The sequence below is a fragment of the Toxorhynchites rutilus genome, chromosome 2 (genome assembly GCF_029784135.1).
Source record: "Toxorhynchites rutilus septentrionalis strain SRP chromosome 2, ASM2978413v1, whole genome shotgun sequence".
In the NCBI taxonomy this organism is placed as follows: domain Eukaryota; kingdom Metazoa; phylum Arthropoda; class Insecta; order Diptera; family Culicidae; genus Toxorhynchites; species Toxorhynchites rutilus.
In genome coordinates, this window is record NC_073745.1 from 18,859,122 (window position 1) to 18,882,828 (window position 23,707).

Below are 23,707 nucleotides of genomic sequence, written 5' to 3' on the forward strand. Positions count from 1 at the left end.
CTTTTTCTTCTTGAACAAGTGGGTTGAAGCATCTTTTTGAAAGTATGGACTATGCCATTCGTCCTCTATGTCTTCTACGTTTCCGACAAATCTGTCATATTCTGCGATTCTATCATCTTGACGTTTTTTAGCATTACTTATTCCTTTATCAGTAGCGTATATATCTTCAATGTCAAAGTCGGAAAAGTGGAACAGAGATTCAATATACGATTGTAGTTTTCGAAGAAAATGTGTTATTCTTTCGTAGAGCTGACCTTTCATAACATTGTGTTTCAATGTTCGGAAGAAGCTTTCAACCCTTGCGTTTGAAATAGTATCCGGATTCGAGTCAATTTGAGATACTATTATATTTGACCACAAACAAACCACAGGCATGTATTTTTTCAAGGCGACATCTTCCAAGAATCCTTTGAAATACAGTGGGTTCTGTGATCCTTGGCTGAGATCATCTATTTGTTTTAATGTTGTTTCAAATGTTTCTTTTAACAACGCATAAAAAGGCGATCCCAAGAAGATTTTGTCCTCATCTTTTTTTAGAATTTCTGGTTCACCGATGCCAGTATAATCAAATTTACCAGCGCTTTCTGAATCGAAGCTTGTTCTATCATTAATTTTTGCATCTAGTTCTTTTAGTGATGTCTCAAGCATTCGGTTCTCATTTGCAGATCCAAAAATGCATGTCATAATGATAAACAGATCGATTAAGTCCACTAAGTTTGTAGCACGTACAGCCAATCGCATACAGTCCATGAACTTATGTTTTATGTTGATTGGAGCAGATTTCAAGTCCTTAGAAACTACATTCATGAAATGACTGTAGCATAAATGAATGATAGTGAAATTGAGATTGAGTTCTCTTATGCAAACTTTATAACAATCTCGGATATACTCTGGTAGTGTATGGTGTTGATTATTAAGAGCCCGTATCAATCCACCAATCAGTGACCAGCTCCAATCAACACTAACAATTCTCGCTATTTTATTCAATTTATTCATAGAGCTGCCTGACTCGTACGAAGCACGAAATATATTCAACCAATTGTGGAAGTCTACTGTTTTTTGGCTTTCAGTCACAAAGGTTGTTACGGGTACACTAAAATTTGACCGGTAATTGTATGCGACCAAAACATATATTTGAACACGCTTCTCAGCTTTTGAATATCGTACAACCGATCCAGTACCATCCATGTAGAAAATAGGACTGTAAGTCTTGTTTTTTTCTCAGCTCTTTGAACATTTTTGTATTAAAACAAATTACACCAAAGGGCTTTCTAAACACATTTTTGATATAAGATCCGTTATCCTCAGACATTTTTATCAAATCTTGAAAATCATCAATATCCCTGTTAAGCTTCGATTTAGCTTCACTGCTAATTTTTTTCAATACATTTTTGCTGACAATGTCTACCTTCTCGAATGGTTCCCTTTTTTTCTTTTCGTTGATCAACTTAGTTCGTAATTCAAGTGGTTTTTGGAGCTGCAGTTTTTTCATATTTATGTTTCTTTTTACTCCTTTGCAATATGCCGCTTTCAGGTTTTCCCCGTGTATCAGGGTCATAGCGACATTAACATAGACATCGACTTTATATATGTTATCACCATCCGTAACAGAAACAATTTTGAAACGATAAGATCTGCAGGTCTTGTGAGCGCAGACACCATAAAATAGCCAGCCAGATTTGTTGCAATTATGAGAATTTATATTGATTATACAATAGATATTGAATTCTTCATATTTGATTTTTAACAAATCTTCTAAGGCCACTATAAAAGGCCTTCTATGCTTTTGTTGCTTATATTTAGCATCGCCAACCTTGGTTTTGCTTTGCATTATATTATGTTGATCATAATGTTTACACATTTCAATGTTCTTCTTGTTGATGTAAAAAGAACACTCGTAAATTGAAGCACCACTATAAAGTCTTTTTGTGGCAGTTGCCCCACATTCCGCAACCTTGACATTGTATTTGATCCTGTTACTGTTGCCTTTTTCTTTTATCTCTTTTCGTAGGTTTTCAAAGTCCGTTGTATTGAACACAAGTTCAGTTACATCTACATCACTGCTATAAGTAGTATCTTGTGATTTGGTCGATCCTTCAAGATCATTGGTATCAAATGAAACAATCGAGTCTTGCATGTCGTTCGTTGATCTCTCTTGCATTTGACTTACTGATGTTTCAAAAATGCGACATTCAATTTCTGGAGCATTAAGTTCCATTCCTTTCTTACATACTTTTGCAGGAAACTCGACGGATAATGATTTTATTTCGACACGCGATAAATCTGTTCCTTTCAATAAAAATCCGAATGGAGGTTGCTGAAGAATAATACATATTAATACATGAATAATTAATTGGAAATGTCATCTTACTTCGTTATCTTTTCCCGTATTATCAACGCCGTCAAAAGTAGTACTTTGAGAGTCGGCCAATTCCTCGAAATCGTTTGTGTCAAATGATACAAATGATAATGTTCTTGTTTCGACACGTGAAGGAGATGAGTTTGTTTCGGACATATGATCTGTTTTATTTAATAAAAGCTGCTAAATAACAACTATTAATACATGAATTAATAAATAGAAATGTCATCTTACTTCATGAACTCCAACGCAGTCTTGTGGCAAGCAGGCACTTTCATTCTCAAAAGAACATTCTTTGAAATTATCGATCTATAAAAATTTGAAGTTACTGTATGGCGTGACTATTTCAAAGCAATTTGATATTTTACACTTACGTTATGACTTTCAGCGGCAATTGAATGTTCAATATTCTGCGGAAATGATTTCACATTGAAAATTTCAAAATAGTTTTATTAATTTCAGGAAGCTTATAACAATTATAAGGGTTCTCACCTTTCGTTCTGCACGATACTTCTTATATGTTGGATTACAAGCGAAGTTATTCCTAACTTTTTTTAAGTTAGGTGCGCATTTTTCGTTTAATCCCATTTCTACAAGAATTTCTTTCAGATTCTTAGAATTCAATTCGAATAGCTCATCCAACTCTTCTCTAGCGATCAAATCATTCGCTGCATCCCAACAATTCTGCAAAGTAATCTCAGGAGCAAACCGTTTTACGGATTTTCGATGTTTCATTAGAAGGCTTTTGATTACCTTCATACTAGGATAGTTCGTTTTATCTAATCCCATACGCTCCAAAATTACTTGCATGTTCTTAAAATTTAACTTGAAATCATATTCTAGGCACTTGGTTGAAATTAAACTGTTAACCGCTTCTAAACACATCTCTAAATTAATTTTATAAGAGGATGCCATCTTCACAGTACACATTTCTCAATCCTTATAGTACTCCGGTTGGAAAGGGTCTGACTAAATTTACTGTAGGAAAAAACGACACTAGTTTTCAAAGTCCAAATTTTCACTATAACTTTCTCTAATGGTTTCTAAATACACGTGGTGAATAAAAACTTATAAAGATGGATCATATGCTGCTCTGCTACTTTTATACTCCCTGAAATTGGTGGGGTGTTTGTCCTGTCGGCTTCGCTCGGTTAGCTCGGGTGATATTAGTTTGTTGTGTTGATACTGCTTTCATCTCACTTTCGCACGTCTCTGGGTGATGCAATGGAATGACAGGTCATGTCGCAACACGTATGCGCTCGCTCCGCGTGGCGCAAACAGTAGATATTATCGTCTATTACTGCTATTAATCACCTAATATTATTCTATACACTAACTTAACGAACCAAAAAAATAAACACCCTTATTCTTGTTTTCGAACGAACACAAAACGTTCGAAAGAATGCCTCATTCGTATCCTTGGTTTCGTACGAAAGAAATCTATCCGTTCGAACATTCGAACATCGTTCGTTCGAACGAATTGCCCTATCCTCGTTTTCGTACGAAAGTGTTTTTTCATCGGTCAGTCAAACGACACTTTTGAGTAGCGAATCAGATGAAGCGTAGAAGAAAATTTAATCGATGTTTACGTTTTTGTGGTTTATTCAGACGCATAAAATACTCAAATTGATTTTCTCTAATGTTTATTTTAATTAGGGTGGGAAATTTCTATAGAAGCAGATAAAAAATATATAGACATGATTTCTTGATCTGTCGATATTTTCAATTTCGCTGCCGGAGAAAATCGTTTGGTCGTCGAGGATTAAATGAATTGCTGCTCGTTTGTGTTGAACAGGTGAACAATAATGGCTTGAGAGTTTTTAACCTGTCCTCAATTACCATCGCCAAGGTTCGAGCCATACAAATTAATAGTTTAGTTAAACGTTTTGTTTCTGAAAAAAATAATACGTGAAAATTGATGATAATTACTTAGTAGAATATCGACATGCTGAAATTTAAACTGCTTAGCCGGATGATTTTCAATTTTTATCCGTTGAATCCATTCCACGTACCGTGTTTCATCCCTTTTGATTATGAAATGATATTCCTGGTCGACATCTCTTCTTATAATAGGAAACAACGGAAATTATGTGACTGTTGGATTTCGCGTTATGATCATAGGCTTTAGTATCACTAACGCAAATTTCTCCATATTTTCATACCAATTCGTTCAACTTTTCAGACCCATTTATCATTGGGTTCTGGTGGAAACATTCAGAAGCTCTTTTAATAATACATTTAAAGAACATGTAGCAATAGTTTCTATTCATGTTTTTAAAAAGTGAACTCAGGGGTATGAATGCCACACAGAAAAAAGCGCAATTTTTATTATGAATTAATTTTGTCGTAATAAAATTTTTACTGAAGTCATAGATTAATACAAACTGAACCTACCTCAATTTCCATGCATTCGTCGGATTCCAGCTGTATTCCACTTTCAATATCATCACAACTCATCGCAATCGTTTCATTGCCGAACGAAAATTCGCCACGGCGCAACTCCGCCACCGAATATTTTCATTACGATTCGGCGCTAGAGTACGTGCTCCCGTGGCCGAGTGGTTAGCGTCCCACACTATCATGCCGGGGGTTCGGGTTCGATTCCCGTTCTGGTCGGGGGATTTTTCGTGAAAGAAAATTCTTCCGGCTTGCACTGTGGTCACGCGTATTCTAGAGCTTGCCCCTCCAGAGTACATTCAAGGCGTGTTATTCGGCATAGAAATCTCAACCAAGCACTACTAATAAAAATGACGCAAGTAATGCTGCGTTGAGAAGGCAAAAGTTTCACTGGAACGGTAGCGCCATCCAAGAAGAAGAAGAAGCTAGAGTACACAACTTCACTTTGGTGACTTAAGATAATAGCGCTGACTTAGTATTTTTTTTATTTTGCGCTTTTTTATGTCGAAATATTTTTCAGTGTTGATCTTAACGCCTACAGAAAATGTATAGCAGACCAGGAGACAGACACTTCTGTCGTCAAAAATTTCGGCGGTCGACGCCATATTTGAAAATGTCGACGCCGGTTTTTTTCAACAAGAAAAATGGGGCCAACGGCGACCGCCGCTAGCTTATTTTTCTAGTTGACTCGATCGGCTACGGATGTTTTTAGTTCATTCAAGTCTGTTCAGAAGATCGGGACTATCCTGTACCGCCTAGTATGGAAACGACCCCGTGTTAACACTAGATTTACCAGCTATTTATATATACCTATTTCTACCAGCACCAGTCAAAATGACTGGTGTATAAGAAAAAATGAATATTGTGGTTCCAGTCTGTACTATTACTTATCAAATGGCGAAAATAAGTTGAACAATATTAATTGTGATAGATAAATGGACTAATAGACATTGTCAAATAACAAAACACTTAATTGTTTACAGTTTGTTGCTCACAATAGATTTTGCAGTGTATACACTTTCTACATAGACTTTTTTTGCATTTATTGCAAATATTTGTAGTCTTATTGTTATTAAAATATTCTATTTGACACCATTTGCGTACAGAAACAGTGCCATTTGTAGTTGGTATATCAGCTTCGTGTGGTATTTGCCTTGAAGTCTGATATTCTGAAGCAAGTTCTTTTGCTAATTGAAACAGAAAGTCTTCTCGTGAGATATTTTCTCCTGTTATGTTTTGTTCAATATCCAGCTATTTCTTCCGGCTGAAACTAAATTATTGAAAAACAGTTGAAGTGGTCACCTTCTGGAACCTGATTTCCATTCGATCAGTGACATCGACGCCAAAATATGTCTGGTTGCCAATAGAAGCGCGTATCGTTCCAAGCAACGAAGTATTTTGAGATCTTAATTTTAACGCCAAAGGAATACTTGTAAAAAATATCAGTTTTACGCTCCTTCATGGTATACGGTTCAAGAAATTTCATTACGACAAATTTGCATAGGGGGATTGATGCATTTCGAGTCTCGCTTTTTCCTAAATAAGGAAAGCCATTTATCACATATTTCGTCTCTACATCAGACGCCAATTAGAATTTTATGCTAAATTTATGGGGTTTGTTTGGAAAATACTGAGTAAATCTGCATCTGGCCTCCGATGGAAAAAGTTGCTTATCCCCGGTAATATAAGTTCATCCCCTGTTTGAAGCTATTTCCTTCGTACGCCCCACGCGCGCACAATATTGCAAGAGATGCCTTCAATTTTTCTTGTGTAATTGTCCACTTTTTTCCAAAACTCGAGAGGCTTCTAACTCTGTACAAATTCGTATATGTTCCAAAATATGGTTATCAATCAGTAATTGGAACGCACTACTTAGATTCCCGTTCATAATATTTCTTTCAGCATGTGCTGTTGGACCGTGTACATCTTTGAAATTACTATGAACTAGTAATCTACCAGCAACACCTCCTTCTTCAATTCTCGTTCAAATAGTTCCGTCTAAAGCAATTTCAGTTTGCTGATTTGGTACGCTTGATTGGAATTTTTACGCAACCACTGTCGCTTGGCTCATCTATATTGTCATCATCAGGAATTTCCTCATCACTACTCTCGATAATAGCACTGTTATCATCACTTCCTTGAGAATCAATTTTTCTATCTAACAAATCATCGCCGCTGTCGTATAATTCACTTTCCACATCTGAACATTCCAGAGGTATGCTGGTTGCATTTTCTAAATATGCAGAACATTTTCAGGGGCTGACAATTGCTGTCAAAATATGTTGAAATTAAAACGCTCTCATACATTTCTTCATAGAAACATGCACCAGTCAGTTTGACTGGTACTGGTTTAAATGTCAATAACAAAAAAATATATTTGTTAGTAATAAATATTAAGTAACATTAAGTTTATAAAATGTTTTTTCTACTTATAGCTACAAAAGTCATAACATCATTTCGGAAAGCAAATGTAATATGTCGTAGGAATTTTAAATTGAAATTGCACGACCAGTCAAAATGACTGGTCTGGTAAATCTAGTGTTAAATAAGTTGCAAGTGGTTGCTCACGGAAGTTACGAAGGCTAAATTCGCGTTCAGTGGATTCAGTAGTAGATGTATATGTATGACAGAAGTGGAGAAAAAGGAATGAAAATGAACAATCGATCATTACCAGAAGTGATGACAACGCGGTTAGATCCAGGAAAAAATCAATACAGTTTTTTTTTATATAATTACGCCTAATTGATCTACTGATTGTAGGACGTATTCTATTCATTTAAAGTGAATACTCACGGGAAAAAGTATGGCGAAATAAGATTTAAATTAATAACAATTTGCAGAACAAGATATTTTTCTCTAGGCTCAATCTGAGAGGAGAACTTGAATTCCATTACTCAGTGGGTTAGGTATTACCTCTGACTACCAAGGAGTCGCAAAGAAAACCCTATTGTAAGATTTATATCACTTGAAAGCATACGTTTACTTATAATAAAAATACTTCAGCTTCAAGTCGTCTGAACGAGACTGATCTGAGGAGGTTTCTTATTCAGAAAATCGGAACAAAGTCGAATGATTAATATCACTCGATAATAGTCGATTTCAACTTTTTTTTCGTAAATTTAAGCCGGGAGTCTCGAGTCATGGTTAAGAAGTGTTCTCGATGCATCGATTTCGCGAACTGAAAATTAATATCGACTAGCATTTCCGAAAATACTAGACTATCCCATGTTGTAGGTTGCTCAACCGATCAAAAATTCGTTTCCTCATATATTTTCTCAAATATTCTTAATTTTTTAAGCACTTTTTTGTGAGAATATGATGAGATTTTACAATAAAACATGAAACAATATTTTGGAATGGGTTAATCACGTTTTGGAATCGGCGCCTATCCGGCTCGACTAAGAAAATCTAGAACTGGACTATAATATTGATCGGCTAAATTTTAGAGAAACTTAGTTTATTCGACCCAAAAAATTATTTTCTTTTTGAATATTTTTTCATTGACCGATGTAATATTTGGTCCAGAGATGTAAGCTGATTTACATTTAAGCCGCGATTCATTAGCCATCGAAGCAAATTAATTGGTCGACTTAAGCTGACTTTCTTGTTATGAACGATCAATTTTTGAAGCCGCCATTCAAATTCAAAAACGATTATTTTAGCAGTAGATGCCGGTTTGATGACTAATGGAAAGACTCGTGTGTCTAATTAAAATGAAAAAAATGTCATTCCATCGCCTCCAAAAAATATCAGCCTTAGGACTTGTCCATTTTTGTGAATTTCTTGAAATTTCAAATGGTTCCCATGACCAGATGAGTCAATTCCAACACTCCACCATCTCAAAATATTCTCATAGGATGGTATGCTTCTAATTCAAATGATAAAATTGACATTCTATCGCCTCCGAAAAATATTAGCCTTAGGACTTGTCCATTATCGTAAATTTCTTGAAATTTAAAATGGTTCCCATGACCAGATGGGTCAATTCCAACACTCCACCATCTCAGAATATTCTCGTAGGATGGTATGCTTCTAATTCAAATGATAAAATCGACATTCTATCGCCTCCAAAAAATATTAGCCTTAGGACTTGTCCATTATCGTAAATTTCTTGAAATTTAAAATGGTTCCCATGACCAGATGGGTCAATTCCAACACTCCATCATCTCAGAATATTCTCGGAGGATGGTATGCTTCTAATTCAAATGATAAAATCGACATTCTATCGCCTCCAAAAAATATTAGCTTTAGGACTTGTCCATTATCGTAAATTTCTTGAAATTTCAAATGGTTCCCATGACCAGATGGGTCAATTCCAACATTCCACCATCTCAGAATATTCTCGGAGGATGGTATGCTTCTAATTCAAATGATAAAATTGACATTCTATCGCCTCCGAAAAATATTAGCCTTAGGACTTGTCCATTATCGTAAATTTCTTGAAATTTAAAATGGTTCCCATGACCAGATGGGTCAATTCCAACATTCCACCATCTCAGAATATTCTCGGAGGATGGTATGCTTCTAATTCAAATGATAAAATTGACATTCTATCGCCTCCGAAAAATATTAGCCTTAGGACTTGTCCATTATCGTAAATTTCTTGAAATTTAAAATGGTTCCCATGACCAGATGGGTCAATTCCAACACTCCATCATCTCAGAATATTCTCGGAGGATGGTATGCTTCTAATTCAAATGATAAAATCGACATTCTATCGCCTCCAAAAAATATTAGCCTTAGGACTTGTCCATTATCGTAAATTTCTTGAAATTTAAAATGGTTCCCATGACCAGATGGGTCAATTCCAACACTCCATCATCTCAGAATATTCTCGGAGGATGGTATGCTTCTAATTCAAATGATAAAATCGACATTCTATCGCCTCCAAAAAATATTAGCTTTAGGACTTGTCCATTATCGTAAATTTCTTGAAATTTCAAATGGTTCCCATGACCAGATGGGTCAATTCCAACACTCCACCATCTCAGAATATTCTCGTAGGATGGTATGCTTCTAATTCAAATGATAAAATCGACATTCTATCGCCTCCAAAAAATATTAGCCTTAGGACTTGTCCATTGTCGTAAATTTCTTGAAATTTAAAATGGTTCCCATGACCAGATGGGTCAATTCCAACACTCCACCATCTCAGAATATTCTCGTAGGATGGTATGCTTCTAATTCAAATGATAAAATCGACATTCTATCGCCTCCAAAAAATATTAGCCTTAGGACTTGTCCATTATCGTAAATTTCTTGAAATTTCAAATGGTTCCCATGACCAGATGGGTCAATTCCAACATTCCACCATCTCAGAATATTCTCGGAGGATGGTATGCTTCTAATTCAAATGATAAAATTGACATTCTATCGCCTCCGAAAAATATTAGCCTTAGGACTTGTCCATTATCGTAAATTTCTTGAAATTTAAAATGGTTCCCATGACCAGATGGGTCAATTCCAACATTCCACCATCTCAGAATATTCTCGGAGGATGGTATGCTTCTAATTCAAATGATAAAATCGACATTCTATCGCCTCCAAAAAATATTAGCTTTAGGACTTGTCCATTATCGTAAATTTCTTGAAATTTCAAATGGTTCCCATGACCAGATGGGTCAATTCCAACACTCCACCATCTCAGAATATTCTCGTAGGATGGTATGCTTCTAATTCAAATGATAAAATCGACATTCTATCGCCTCCAAAAAATATTAGCCTTAGGACTTGTCCATTATCGTAAATTTCTTGAAATTTAAAATGGTTCCCATGACCAGATGGGTCAATTCCAACACTCCATCATCTCAGAATATTCTCGGAGGATGGTATGCTTCTAATTCAAATGATAAAATCGACATTCTATCGCCTCCAAAAAATATTAGCCTTAGGACTTGTCCATTATCGTAAATTTCTTGAAATTTAAAATGGTTCCCATGATCAGATGGGTCAATTCCAACACTCCACCATCTCAGAATATTCTCGTAGGATGGTATGCTTCTAATTCAAATGATAAAATCGACATTCTATCGCCTCCAAAAAATATTAGCCTTAGGACTTGTCCATTATCGTAAATTTCTTGAAATTTAAAATGGTTCCCATGACCAGATGGGTCAATTCCAACACTCCATCATCTCAGAATATTCTCGGAGGATGGTATGCTTCTAATTCAAATGATAAAATCGACATTCTATCGCCTCCAAAAAATATTAGCTTTAGGACTTGTCCATTATCGTAAATTTCTTGAAATTTCAAATGGTTCCCATGACCAGATGGGTCAATTCCAACACTCCACCATCTCAGAATATTCTCGTAGGATGGTATGCTTCTAATTCAAATGATAAAATCGACATTCTATCGCCTCCAAAAAATATTAGCCTTAGGACTTGTCCATTGTCGTAAATTTCTTGAAATTTAAAATGGTTCCCATGACCAGATGGGTCAATTCCAACACTCCACCATCTCAGAATATTCTCGTAGGATGGTATGCTTCTAATTCAAATGATAAAATCGACATTCTATCGCCTCCAAAAAATATTAGCCTTAGGACTTGTCCATTATCGTAAATTTCTTGAAATTTCAAATGGTTCCCATGACCAGATGGGTCAATTCCAACACTCCACCATCTCAGAATATTCTCGTAGGATGGTATGCTTCTAATTCAAATATAAAATCGACATTCTATCGCCTCCAAAAAATATTAGCCTTAGGACTTGTCCATTATCGTAAATTTCTTGAAATTTCAAATGGTTCCCATGACCAGATGGGTCAATTCCAACACTCCACCATCTCAAAATATTCTCGGAGGATAGTATGCTTCTAATTCAAATGATAAAATTGACATTCTATCGCCTCCGAAAAATATTAGCCTTAGGACTTGTCCATTATCGTAAATTTCTTGAAATTTAAAATGGTTCCCATGACCAGATGGGTCAATTCCAACACTCCACCATCTCAGAATATTCTCGTAGGATGGTATGCTTCTAATTCAAATGATAAAATCGACATTCTATCGCCTCCAAAAAATATTAGCCTTAGGACTTGTCCATTATCGTAAATTTCTTGAAATTTAAAATGGTTCCCATGACCAGATGGGTCAATTCCAACACTCCATCATCTCAGAATATTCTCGGAGGATGGTATGCTTCTAATTCAAATGATAAAATCGACATTCTATCGCCTCCAAAAAATATTAGCTTTAGGACTTGTCCATTATCGTAAATTTCTTGAAATTTCAAATGGTTCCCATGACCAGATGGGTCAATTCCAACATTCCACCATCTCAGAATATTCTCGGAGGATGGTATGCTTCTAATTCAAATGATAAAATTGACATTCTATCGCCTCCGAAAAATATTAGCCTTAGGACTTGTCCATTATCGTAAATTTCTTGAAATTTAAAATGGTTCCCATGACCAGATGGGTCAATTCCAACATTCCACCATCTCAGAATATTCTCGGAGGATGGTATGCTTCTAATTCAAATGATAAAATTGACATTCTATCGCCTCCGAAAAATATTAGCCTTAGGACTTGTCCATTATCGTAAATTTCTTGAAATTTAAAATGGTTCCCATGACCAGATGGGTCAATTCCAACATTCCACCATCTCAGAATATTCTCGGAGGATAGTATGCTTCTAATTCAAATGATAAAATTGACATTCTATCGCCTCCGAAAAATATTAGCCTTAGGACTTGTCCATTTTCGTGAATTTCTTGAAATTTCAAATGGTTCCCATGACCAGATAGGTCAATTCCAACACTCCACCATCTCAGAATATTCTCGTAGGATGGTGTGCTTCTAATTTAAATGATAAAACTGTCTTATCATCGGCTACAAAAAATGTCAGTTGTAATTAAAAGTTATTGGTATCTTTTTATTGGTATCTTCACCCACATAAGCCAAAAGTGTTCCAACTCAAAGAGAAACATATTCGAAGCCGTGCACGGAATAAAAGATCGAATAGTTGAACTAAATTGCAGAAGAAGATCAGGGAAAATAATTTCCTTTGACTTTGATCATGCCTTTGATAGAGTGAATATAAATTTTTTTCTGGGCGTGATGCGGAACATTCGCTTGAACCAGGAATTTGTGTCACTAATTGGGAAGATAATGTCCTCGTCAATATCGCGTTTACTAGTAAACGGAAATCTCTCTCCCGAATTCCCCATCCTACGCTCAGTAAGACAAGGCGATCCTATCAGTATGCATCTATTTGTCCTGTACCTACATCCCCTCCTTGAAAAGCTGCGCTCAGTTTGCAATGGTCCACTAGATCTAGTGATAGCATACGCGGACGACATTTCCATCATCACAACTCTGATAGCAATAAGCTTCTTTTTTTATATAAATGATGATGATGGTCCCACCTCTTTCCCCTACAAAGGCTTGAGCGGGACGGGTTATCTTATTGATAATAATTGAGTTACTGAGTTTATTACATCATACTAACCAGTGAGCACATTAAATTGAAAAGAAAACGGACTGGTTATCCCGCAGACATAGATTACTAATCGATAGAACAATTTAAGCCTTTGTCTAAAGTATTCATTCCATGGCATGTCGAGAGAATTTCCAACCCGGGAAGACCCTAGACCGATCGGGAATTGAACCCAATGCCTATGTCAGTATTAGCCATGAATTTTCAAGGGAAATCCCGCTTTATCAGATCCCCGGCCACGGCCTGCAATTGCGATCGTTTCCGAGTTCTAGTAGCTGAGCAAACCCAAGCCTTATTCTAGCCGACACTTCAGGCCCATCACTTCACATATCCCAAGGCATGTCAAGAAAATTTCCAACCCGAAAAAATTCTTGACCGATCAGGAATTGAACCCAATACCTATGTCAGCATTAGCCTAGAATTTACAAAGGAATTCCCGCTTCACTGGATACCCGACAACGGTCTGTTAATCGTTTTCGAAACCAGACAGCTGAGCAAACCTAAGCCTAATTCCAGCCGATACTTCAGGCCCTACATTCAACCTGGGGTATAAACGTGTCAACCTGAATCTGCAATGAGATCCGCCACAACACAGAAAAATCTTGATATAATTATCTGTTGAGAAGATGAATTTACAAGTATTCCGATTGAGCTATCCCTAGCTTACCTCAGGTTTCCACATTAAACCCCTTGGAATGACTTTGTTTTATTCGATCAAAAATTCTTTTGCTTTTGTTCAATCTCACGTTTCTCTATGTTTGCCAACGCGCGCGGGCTCAAACTATTGCAGACTTCACAATTATTTTTTAAATTTAATTGAATAACTAAGATATATATAAAAGCAAAAAAAAAAATACCATCATCACCATAGTCTTGACAAGAAAAATACACGGACACACATACACTCAAAAGACAATAATTTCCTCGTTTTATGAAATAATGAAATAATGATGATGATCACCTCAAAAAGTTTGAGCTGTACGAGTTCTCTTGTTGATCTTTATGTAACAATTATTAAAATAACCAGTAAGCACATTGAAGTAAAAAACAAAAGACGGGTGGGTAATGTCGGGGACATAACCGGAGTGACGTAGGACTATACAAAGGAAACAGCTTTTGTTAAATATATATTTAAAATATATTGTTTTATTTTCTTCTCCTACGTGAATACCTACCTATCTACCTGGAAAATGGATTAGTTTACTGTTTACTCTTTATGAATATGTTGATGGTTCTGAAAAGAACCTTTGGTGTTGTGTTTTCACAGTTGGAAAATTTCTTCCCATCCAGCTTGTGACATGTTGTTCAGTAAATTACATTTAATGCGACGTGCCGGAGAAACACTTTGCCACTCACTGAAACTAATTGTTGCCTTGATGAGCGCCGAACCGAAGCTGCTCTGTTCTTGATGCGGGTTTTCTGATTGTCGTGAGCAGCTTTGCAAGCCAACTCGAGCACTCCGACGGCCGAAACTCTATAATCGCTGTTAGGTATACTGGTGCTCCGGCACCAATCCGTTCGGCCTAGTTACCCTTGCGGAGCAATCAGTGAATGCGACCAACAGGGAACTGGAGACCTGCACGGTTCGAGTGGGACTTTGCCTTTCCCTTAACTTGTCCTCCTTTGTTACGTCCACGATGCCGATGCCGTACAACCACACGGGTTTACGGTTTGAAAGAAAATAAGATATTTTTTTGGGGTCCGCGTGTTTTATACTCTAGCGGTACACACTCACAGGATAGAGACAAATCGGCAGACTCAGCCAGAGGTGCGAGTCCAACGAGACGAACGAATGAGCGTTAAAAGGGAGCGATAGCAAAAAAATACATTCATTACGATTTGTTCGCTCGTTGGATTCACATGCAGGCTAAAAAGGGTCCTTTTCAGGATCACAAAATTATCTTCAATATAAAGAGTTTATTGTTTTGTTATCACTCGATATCCCCATCTTGTTCGGCTAAACCTTCCTGTTTAGCGATTTGTTGCCACTCGCCACAGCTTTCACAGTTGGAAAATTTCTTCCCATCCAGCTTTGTGACATGTTGTACAGTAAATTACATTCAATGCGACGTGCCGAAGCACCACTCAGTGTCGCATTGGAGGCGATTTTAACCTGTAATTGAACATTTGCGATGGCAGTGGTACAGTGTCGACTTTCAATGTGGGGTCATAATTTGGATCTCTATGTTTACAAAAATGTCCAACTAAATATGTCGCATTACATGTCCGTCCAATTAGCTAAATGTCGAACTAATTGTAAATTACTGTACTTTCAATCTGGAAACAATTTAAGAATTGGTGAAAATTGAATAATCAGGAAAGTCCCCAACTATCAATAAGCTCAGAACAACTGCCAAATTCACATACTCATCAGATCCTGGCAAACAAATTATGAAAAAATCTATTTGTGTTTTATTATTATTTTGGATCATGTTTTAGAAAGCATTGAACTGTATTTCCTAAACTCTTTTTTGGAAGGTTTAATGGCCCTGCAAAGCGCCTTGTTTTATGGAATGGTTCCAATTTAGAAAACTTAGTACTCATGGTTTTGAAAAAAACCATTTCGAACGCCCTCGATGCCGCCTTGTTCTGGATTTGCCACCAAAGCAGTTTGTATAAAGAACAAACTTTTTTCTTCTGCTACCTGATGCCGTTTTGCGATTGCGTTTACCACTCGCCACTCGCTGCAACTGCCTGTTGTCTTGATGTCCACCGAACCGAATGTGTTCTGTTCCGAATGCGAATTTTCTTATCGTCGCGAGCAGCTTTGCCAGCTAACTCGATCACTTCGGCGGCCGAAACTATATAACGCCGGCTAGGTGGACTGGTGCACTGGTACTAACGCGCTCGGCCTAGCTACCCTTGCGGGGAACTCCAGATCAACACGGTTCGAGCGGGATTTTGCCTTTCCCTTCACTTTTCCTCCTTTACCATGTCCAGACAGGGCTGCTTGGGTTGGTTTGTTGATTTGATGTGATGCGAAACGATGTGGTGTACGGTTTCGATGAGAATGATCGTTACGGCAGCGGAGCGGGGATTTTTAAGCTGACTGGCTGGCTCGAGAATTACGCATGTGTGAGACTGCGACCAATGTTTCGTTCATTTTTTTCTTTTTCCTTTCCAATCGTGCTTCATTCTATTTCGCTGCTGCTCTGGTTGCCCGTTTTGGTCGGTATGATTTGAGGAGCACAAAATGGACCAATCAAAAATAGGCACATAGTGCATTTTGACAATGCTTGATATTTCACAATTATTCAATTATTTATCTCAAGAAAAATGAAATGTTATTCGTTATGATAGATGCGTAGATATATTTCCTATCAATTGATGCAAAAACCTTTGCGATCTATTGAGAAATGCTCGAGTTATAAGCGTTCCATATCTTGCATTTTTTCCTACTTGTTCAGTGCCTAGATTTCCATTTCACCCCCTATATCTTCCGGTTAGACGTAGTCCTACGTCAAAACAAACGGACTGGTTATATTACAAACATAGATTCCTAATTGAAGAACAATTTATGTTATCAACTTAACGTATTTAACCCATGGCATGTCGACTTAAGTTTTTTCCATCTCAACCATTCGTCTAAGTTTTGCAGTTCACGGTTCATCTTGACGAAGCAATCTTGCAATGTCTCAGCAACAATGAATATCACTGTGTCGTCAGCAAACAAGTTTACGTCACTGTCATTTCACACCTGTTTAATGTCATTAATATAAAGCAAGAAAAGCAGCGGCCCCAGAACACTTCCTTGAGGTACACCCAGATTCACTGGTCTCGCCGATGATTCACTGTCCCTGTAAATAGTGATTTGTGTTCGCCCGTTCAGGTAACTTTCAAACCAGTTCAATACAGGTCCAGTTACATTATAATTGGAAAGCAAATCAAGTAATTTCATTCGATCTACTGTTTCAAAAGCCCTCTTCAAGTCAATAAATACAGCCAATACTATTTTTTTCGTTTCGATAGCCTGTTTCCATTTCAGGAGTAATAAATTGAGAGCCGTTTCACAAGAGTGGTTTTTCCTGAAACCTGACTGTTCCTCAACCAGAATTCCATTTTTCGTTATATGTTCCAACAGTTGGTCTTTGATAACGATTTCGAGGATCTTTTCGTATAATGGCAACATATTCACTGGTCTCCGGTCTTCTGGCTTGGACGATTTCGGATTTTTTGGAATCGGTAAAACAACAGATTTCTTCCAAGTATGAGGGCATTCGCCCCGAAGCATAGATTCATTTATTATATTTAGTAGATTTTCTTTGATTAGATCAAATGCATCTACTAATACGGTTTTATTGATATTCTCAACACCTGCACAGTTTTTCAAATCCATTACTACCTTCCTAAGAGTTTCCATGTTGATAGTTTTAAAGCATCTCAATTGTGAAGACAGGCCAGGGAAAACAAAATTCAGTCGATTTGATGGAGCTACAATACCATTGTGGATTTCTTCCACACTTGAAGTGAAAAAATTGTTGAGTTTCTCTGCTGTTATATTGTTATTTTCCTTTTTACCGTCAAACTCAATGTCGATATCCTTGCTGCCGCCTGGATTACATAATGATTTGATTTTTTTCCATAGCTTCTTCGGATCATGCTGTATTGTATTTATCTCATTTTGGATGAATTTATTCTTGGAATGCTTAAGTTCACGTACATAAATATTTCTCCATATTCTGTACGTGCTCCAATTTCCAATAGTTTTTGTGCGTTTAGCTGTTATTAAGTAATAATCTCTTCGTCTCTTTATGTTAGCCAACGTAGAGTTATACCAGGCTTTGTTACTAATATTTCTGAGTACTGGAACGGCAGTCTGACTACCGGCAATTATCTGTTTCATTGAAGAACAAAGCGCTTCTTCTAGATTTTTTGCAACATCATGAAGAGAGATTCGTTCTCCAATCGGAGTTATTTTGTTCTGTAAAACAGATTGCAATATTCGTTTTGAATAATTGTTCCAACACTTATATGATTTTTCCTTTTTTATTTCAGAAAAGTCAACATCAGAAAAATGGTACACCATTCCAATTGTTTCATGATCCGAGATTTTGCTATTGTAAACAATTTCAATCACACCATCGTCGAAATTCGTAAATACTAAGTCAATGGTCGTCGAAGATGTTCTGGTTATTCTAGTGTGAGCATTTATTCTTTGTCTAAATCCAGCGGCTTGGGTGATTGCTTTTAATTCAAAAGATTTTCTATGCTCGTCCCAATCAATGTTAAAATCACCAGTTATGACAATCCTTTTTTGTTCATATACTTGTATGTGCTGTAGCCATGCATCTTCCAAAAATTCTAAGAAGTCCTTGTCACTAGCACTAGGCGAATGGTATATTCCAGCGTATATTCCTGAAATTTTGCATCCTCTGACTTCAACGGCTAGAAACCAATTGTGCCCATATGTTCCATTGAAAATTTCTTTAAAATATAAAAGGTTCGAAATATACATAGATACGCCTCCAGTATGGGCAGATCTCGACAAACAATTGATCATTGTGTATCCAACTACATTGAATCCATTCAGATCAGTCAATTCCGTTAAATGTGTTTCAACCATAATTAATAATTTCGGTTTTTCATTGGACAACAATATTTCTATTTCGTCCGATCATCGAACAAACCTTCATGGACTTTGGCTTATGTTCGGGATCTATTCTGAATCTGACAAAAACCGTGGCAGTCAACATTGGCTGCTGGCAACAACCCGATGAGTCTGTTTAGCCGACAGTTCGTCCCTCCGTAAAAATTTTAGGGATCACATATTTCAACTCTATGAAGCAAACAATCGACTTCAACTGGAATGATGCAATCAGAAAGACGTCGCAATTGATGTGGATGTTCAAGCCGAGGATCCTCACATTACATCAAAAAATTGTTATACTGAATACTTTCATCACCTCGCGGTTGTGGTTCTTGGCCTCTGTTATCAGTGCCCCAAATATTGCAACTGCTCGTATCACATCTCAAATAGGCAGCTTCATCCGGGATCGGCACCCAACGAGAATACCCATAGAACAACTTGCACTACCAGTTAGCATGGGTGGTCTCAATCTGCATCTGCCAAAGTATAAATGCAAAGCGCTTCTAGTCAGTCGATTCATCGGAGACATGGAATTCACTCCCTTTGCATTCACATTCTCGAATTGTCTGGGTAATCCACCGAATGTTGCAGCTGTTCCAGCACTATATCCTTGCTTAAAAAATCTTGCAAAAACTATAGCATACGTTCCTGATCGTCTCAAGCAAAATCCTTCGACTGCTTCTCTGCACGACTTTTTCAGAGAAAGCATACAAACACCAAAAATATCGTTGGAAAACCCTAACGTGCTCTGGAAAAGTGTTTGGGAGACCATCAAGAGTAGAAAACTTACATCGGCGGAACGCTCTTTATATTATCTACTGGTGAACGGGGAAATACCAAATGCTGCGTTACTTTATCGACAAAATCGAATAGACAGCCCTATGTGTCAGTACTGTCCAAATGCAGTAGAAAATTTAGAACACAAAATAACGCAGTGTCAAAGAATTAGGCTACTCTGGAGTGTCACTCTCTCACGATTGGAAAAGTCAATTTTTTAAATTTCATTCTTCCTGAGTTAAAGCAAATTAGAAGGAGAGACAAATTTAGAGCTCTAACATTATTTATAAATTATGTAAATTTTATTTTAGATGAAAATAACACACTTTCTGTAGAAGCCTTAGAATTTTATCTACAATGTGTACCTGTGTAAAACTATAATGTAATGTAATCTAGTGTTCGAAATAAATGTGTTTATAAAAAAAAATGTAGGCTACGGGTCCGAAACAAAAAAAAAGTTCTATAACTCTGCCATTGTTGAAGTTCGAACATATGCGTAGGAGGATTTTTCATAAAATATGATCGTCTATCACCTCCTGAGATGATCTGGATAATTTTTTTTTTCATGTGAGAAAGGTGTTTTCTGACTTTAAGGGGATGAATCAAAAATCAAATCCCTCTTTTATTTTCAAAAAACGAAAAATACATGCAAAAAAAACAAATAATTTTTTTTTGTCTCGATTATATACAGTGAAAAGAAATAAAAAACTGTATAAAATAATCGAGTCCGCGCTCTATGAGTTTGTTTATATTTTTTATGTGAAATATCTCATATTGAATGAGATCAGTCTATTGAATTGACGATTCTATGAATCAAAAGAAATGTATCTTCATTTGGAATTATCCTTGATATCTTCTCACATAACCAAGCGATGTTTCCCATGTGTTTCAGAAGTGATGGAACAATCACGTATCGCGTAAACGCTGCTATTATCCACAGCCTTCTTTCCAACAATATAAAAATCTGAAAACTCTGAATCTAAAAGCACCTTCCTAGGTTGACCTTCTAACGTAAATTTAAATGCAAACGATTACTATTCTTACCTGTCTTTTGAGTGTTCCAGTGCTTCACAATAACGGCGCTGTCTTAACGAAACCTTTATATTTGTTTTTTGTGTGCCGCCGCTTAGAACGTAATCCAATTGTTGTCCACCAAATGTCCTCAATATGTCCCAACCGAGGCCGACTGTCTGCGGGTTTTTCTTGGCGCCGAATACTGTTTTTCCTAGGCTCTTTCCCTTTTACTTCTCACATTAAATTCAAATAATGCATTCGGTTACACCGCTGCTTAACTGCTTTCATTAAAACCTCCTTAAAATCAAATTGGGCACGATCATGAACATCCCATCAACTTCTGTGTATACATACACTCTGCTTAAAAGTGTAATCACTTCACCTTAATTACCAGTCGTCGTCTTCGCACTGACGTAAAAATTTCACTTTCGTTTGGGCGAATAATTTCGCTGTGCTCTTCAGAGGGAAGAAGAAAAAACCTCAAAAATACAATTACTCAACTGCCCGATTGCAGGCAATTGAACCCCACACTAATTGCACCTCGGGCAGTAGCACTACTTCTCCCTTCACTGCTGCTGCTCACACTCCGCATTTATTGAGAACTTTTTCACATCGCACATCTTCTGCAGCGCGGACTATCCGTTTTACACAGCCTCACGTTCCTGGCAAGCAGAGGGAATGCCGGACCAAAACATCGGAGTTATCGATTATTCGCTGTCAGATGAAAGAGGAGCAAAAAAGGTTCCTCGGAGGCTTCGTTGATATTGGTGTGTCTGCTCGGAGCCAGACACAGTTTTCGTTTTTCCATCCACTTTTCTTCAAACAGACTTCTCAGACACTAATCAGATAAAACTCCGCAACAATTAAACCCTCTATTCTTCGCAATGCGACTCGAGAATATTTTCGTTTATCTCGTGGGAAACAATTTTCGTTTTAATTGAATTCTCGCCTTTTCGCGAACAGTTGTGGAGAAAAGAATCCTTCGCACCAACACATACGCACACAATCAGCCCACACCGCAGTAGGCACTGCCACTGAGCTTCCACGGATCACTACTGCCACTGCTGCTGCTGCTGCTGCTGCTGATGCTCCTCCTGTGGGAGCACAATCAAAAGCACAGGTTTTGTTGTGCACGCATGTGCACTGGTGTGAATGCTGCGGCGACAAACACTCGCCGGCCACAGAACTGTCAAACCATGGCTGTGTCGATTCCCTGCGTCGGACAAAACAACAAAAATAATATCTTCAAAGGATTGCTGTTCCCACAATCACACACACTCTATCCCTGTCTCACTTCCGCACGCACTTGGCGCTTGAATTTGCCGATGATTTTTATTTGTTTGCAGGGGTACACAAGGACGCCTTGTCGGTCAAATTATTGAAACGCACACAAACTCGCGCCCCGCTGTTCGTGGTTGCGAACGGGACAGTGAGAAAAAAAAATAGTGCGAGACTACCACTGTTCGACACACGCGATCGTGCCCAACGAGAGCGTACGACGAGTTCACCGAACGGAGTACCAACTGGGACTGACCCATATGCGACCAGGGCGATGTGCTTGCTGCTGGCAGAACAAGTTCGTTTTGCGGGAGAATGAGTGAGAAAGGGAGAACTTACGGAGTCGAGCGTGTGAGATTGAGAGGGCGATCGGCAGCGGCGCTTTTGTCGCAGGTGGGAACGAGAGAGCCGGTGTGCTTTGGAAATATGTTGTGCAAAATGCGAGCGGGAGAGAAGAAGAGATTTGGAAAACAGGTTTTTCGAGTCTTCGATGGAACGACCGCAATGTGTGACAGTGGTGTCAGAGGATTTTTTGGAGTTGTATGTCGATCATTGCGTAGTTATATTCAATAAATTAAATTTTGAACGGCAATATAATTAAATTGAGTTTCAATTGCCTCAAATCTAACGAAACTATTATTCATTTTGCGTATAGCAGCACTTTTTGTGCCGCAAATTAACATATTTTGCGTCTTTATTTGTTTATTTATCACCGTCTCGAATTGTTTATAATTCCACAGACTGAATCCTTATATTAAATTCTTAATCCTATTTTGAAAACAGTTTTGGACACGTTAAAATCGAACACAGCACAAGCACTATTGAATTCACGGAAACAATTCTCTAAGGCAGCGGTACTCAACCTTTTTTTCATAGGGGCCACAAACACGTATTATTATTGTGTCACGGGCCACAAATAAATAAACAAAGAAGAATGATCTCCACGAGCCACGACCGCATTGTTAAATTAGAACTACACAATCATTGCCGGAGAGTAGAAACATCAAAGTGATTTATTAATTAAAAAATTTGATACAAATATTTGATAGCAATGACAAGGGCCGATAAATAAATGCTTTCACTCAGTGAAGACCGCGAACTTTTCACGAAGCAATTTGAGAAGATTGTCAAATTGATTCCAACCATTGAAATGTACTGTTGATTGCTCGCTGCCTGGAGAACTGAAACTGAAATACTGATCTTCTTGAATTTCCAGGTAGTTTTTCAGTATCTCTTAGCAAAATTACATCTTCAACGCAGAATGAAGCGTCTCAGAAGACGTAGAACGGCAACAGGAAATTCGAATTTCTTTTCTGCTTTAATTTTGCTCTACACTATGCTTGTGTTTTGCATATTCTGAAGATCCATTCTGCAGTGAAAATTTTTTTCAACCCAGTATCAAAATTTAAATTGAGATTGGTCAGGGCGAGCACAATATATAGAGAACATTCACTGATAGCCAAACGCCATGAATCAACAAATCTCGACTACGAAGGACTCATATTTATAGATTTTGGTGATTTAAATACTTCTATTGTAACAAGATTTTGGGTCATTTAGTAACCAGCATATACGAGGGCGGTCCGATAAGTACTTAGCTCTTCGCCCGATGGTGTCAGTATCGCAATAGAGATTACTTATCGTGTAGTACATTCTCGTAAACGGCTACTGTCCAAATTTCAGCCGAATCGGACTCGTAGTTTTGTTTCGACCGTGGAAATTTCGCCGTCGCCATGGCCAAATTGGTCGAATTGCACTACGAACTGCTGCCCGTATTCTCCGTATTCTCCAGATTTGGCCCCGTGTAACTTTTTTCAAGTGTATCGATCTAAAAGGAGACTATGTTGAGAAA

The 23,707-nt window shown here is 37.5% G+C and overlaps 2 protein-coding genes across 6 annotated transcripts in view; both read right to left on the reverse strand.

The window, feature by feature from the left end:
- Positions 1-22,097, reverse strand: part of LOC129768524 (protein shank) — a 379,358-nt gene extending 357,261 nt beyond the window's left edge. For all 5 annotated transcript variants that reach the window (XM_055770234.1, XM_055770238.1, XM_055770237.1 and 2 more), the window contains exon 1: positions 20,608-22,097. The gene's annotated coding sequence lies outside the window, so the exon portion shown is untranslated. The remainder of the gene's footprint in view (positions 1-20,607) is intronic.
- Positions 1,148-8,600, reverse strand: LOC129765580 (uncharacterized). The gene is made up of 2 exons (XM_055765988.1): positions 2,372-8,600; positions 1,148-2,317 (listed from the first exon to the last, which is right to left on the reverse strand). Exons 1-2 carry the CDS (start codon positions 2,513-2,515, stop codon positions 1,148-1,150), a joined length of 1,314 nt encoding a protein of 437 aa, XP_055621963.1. The 5' UTR covers positions 2,516-8,600.
- Positions 22,098-23,707: the final 1,610 nt, after the last annotated feature.

Excerpts from the sequence above, each read along its gene's own strand:
- LOC129765580 (XM_055765988.1), bottom strand. The coding sequence starts at position 2,515 with ATGTCCGAAACAAACTCATCTCCTTCACGTGTCGAAACAAGAACATTA. Across the intron at positions 2,318-2,371 it reads ATACGGGAAAAGATAACGAA|CAACCTCCATTCGGATTTTT; the intron begins GTAAGATGACAT and ends ATTATTCTTCAG.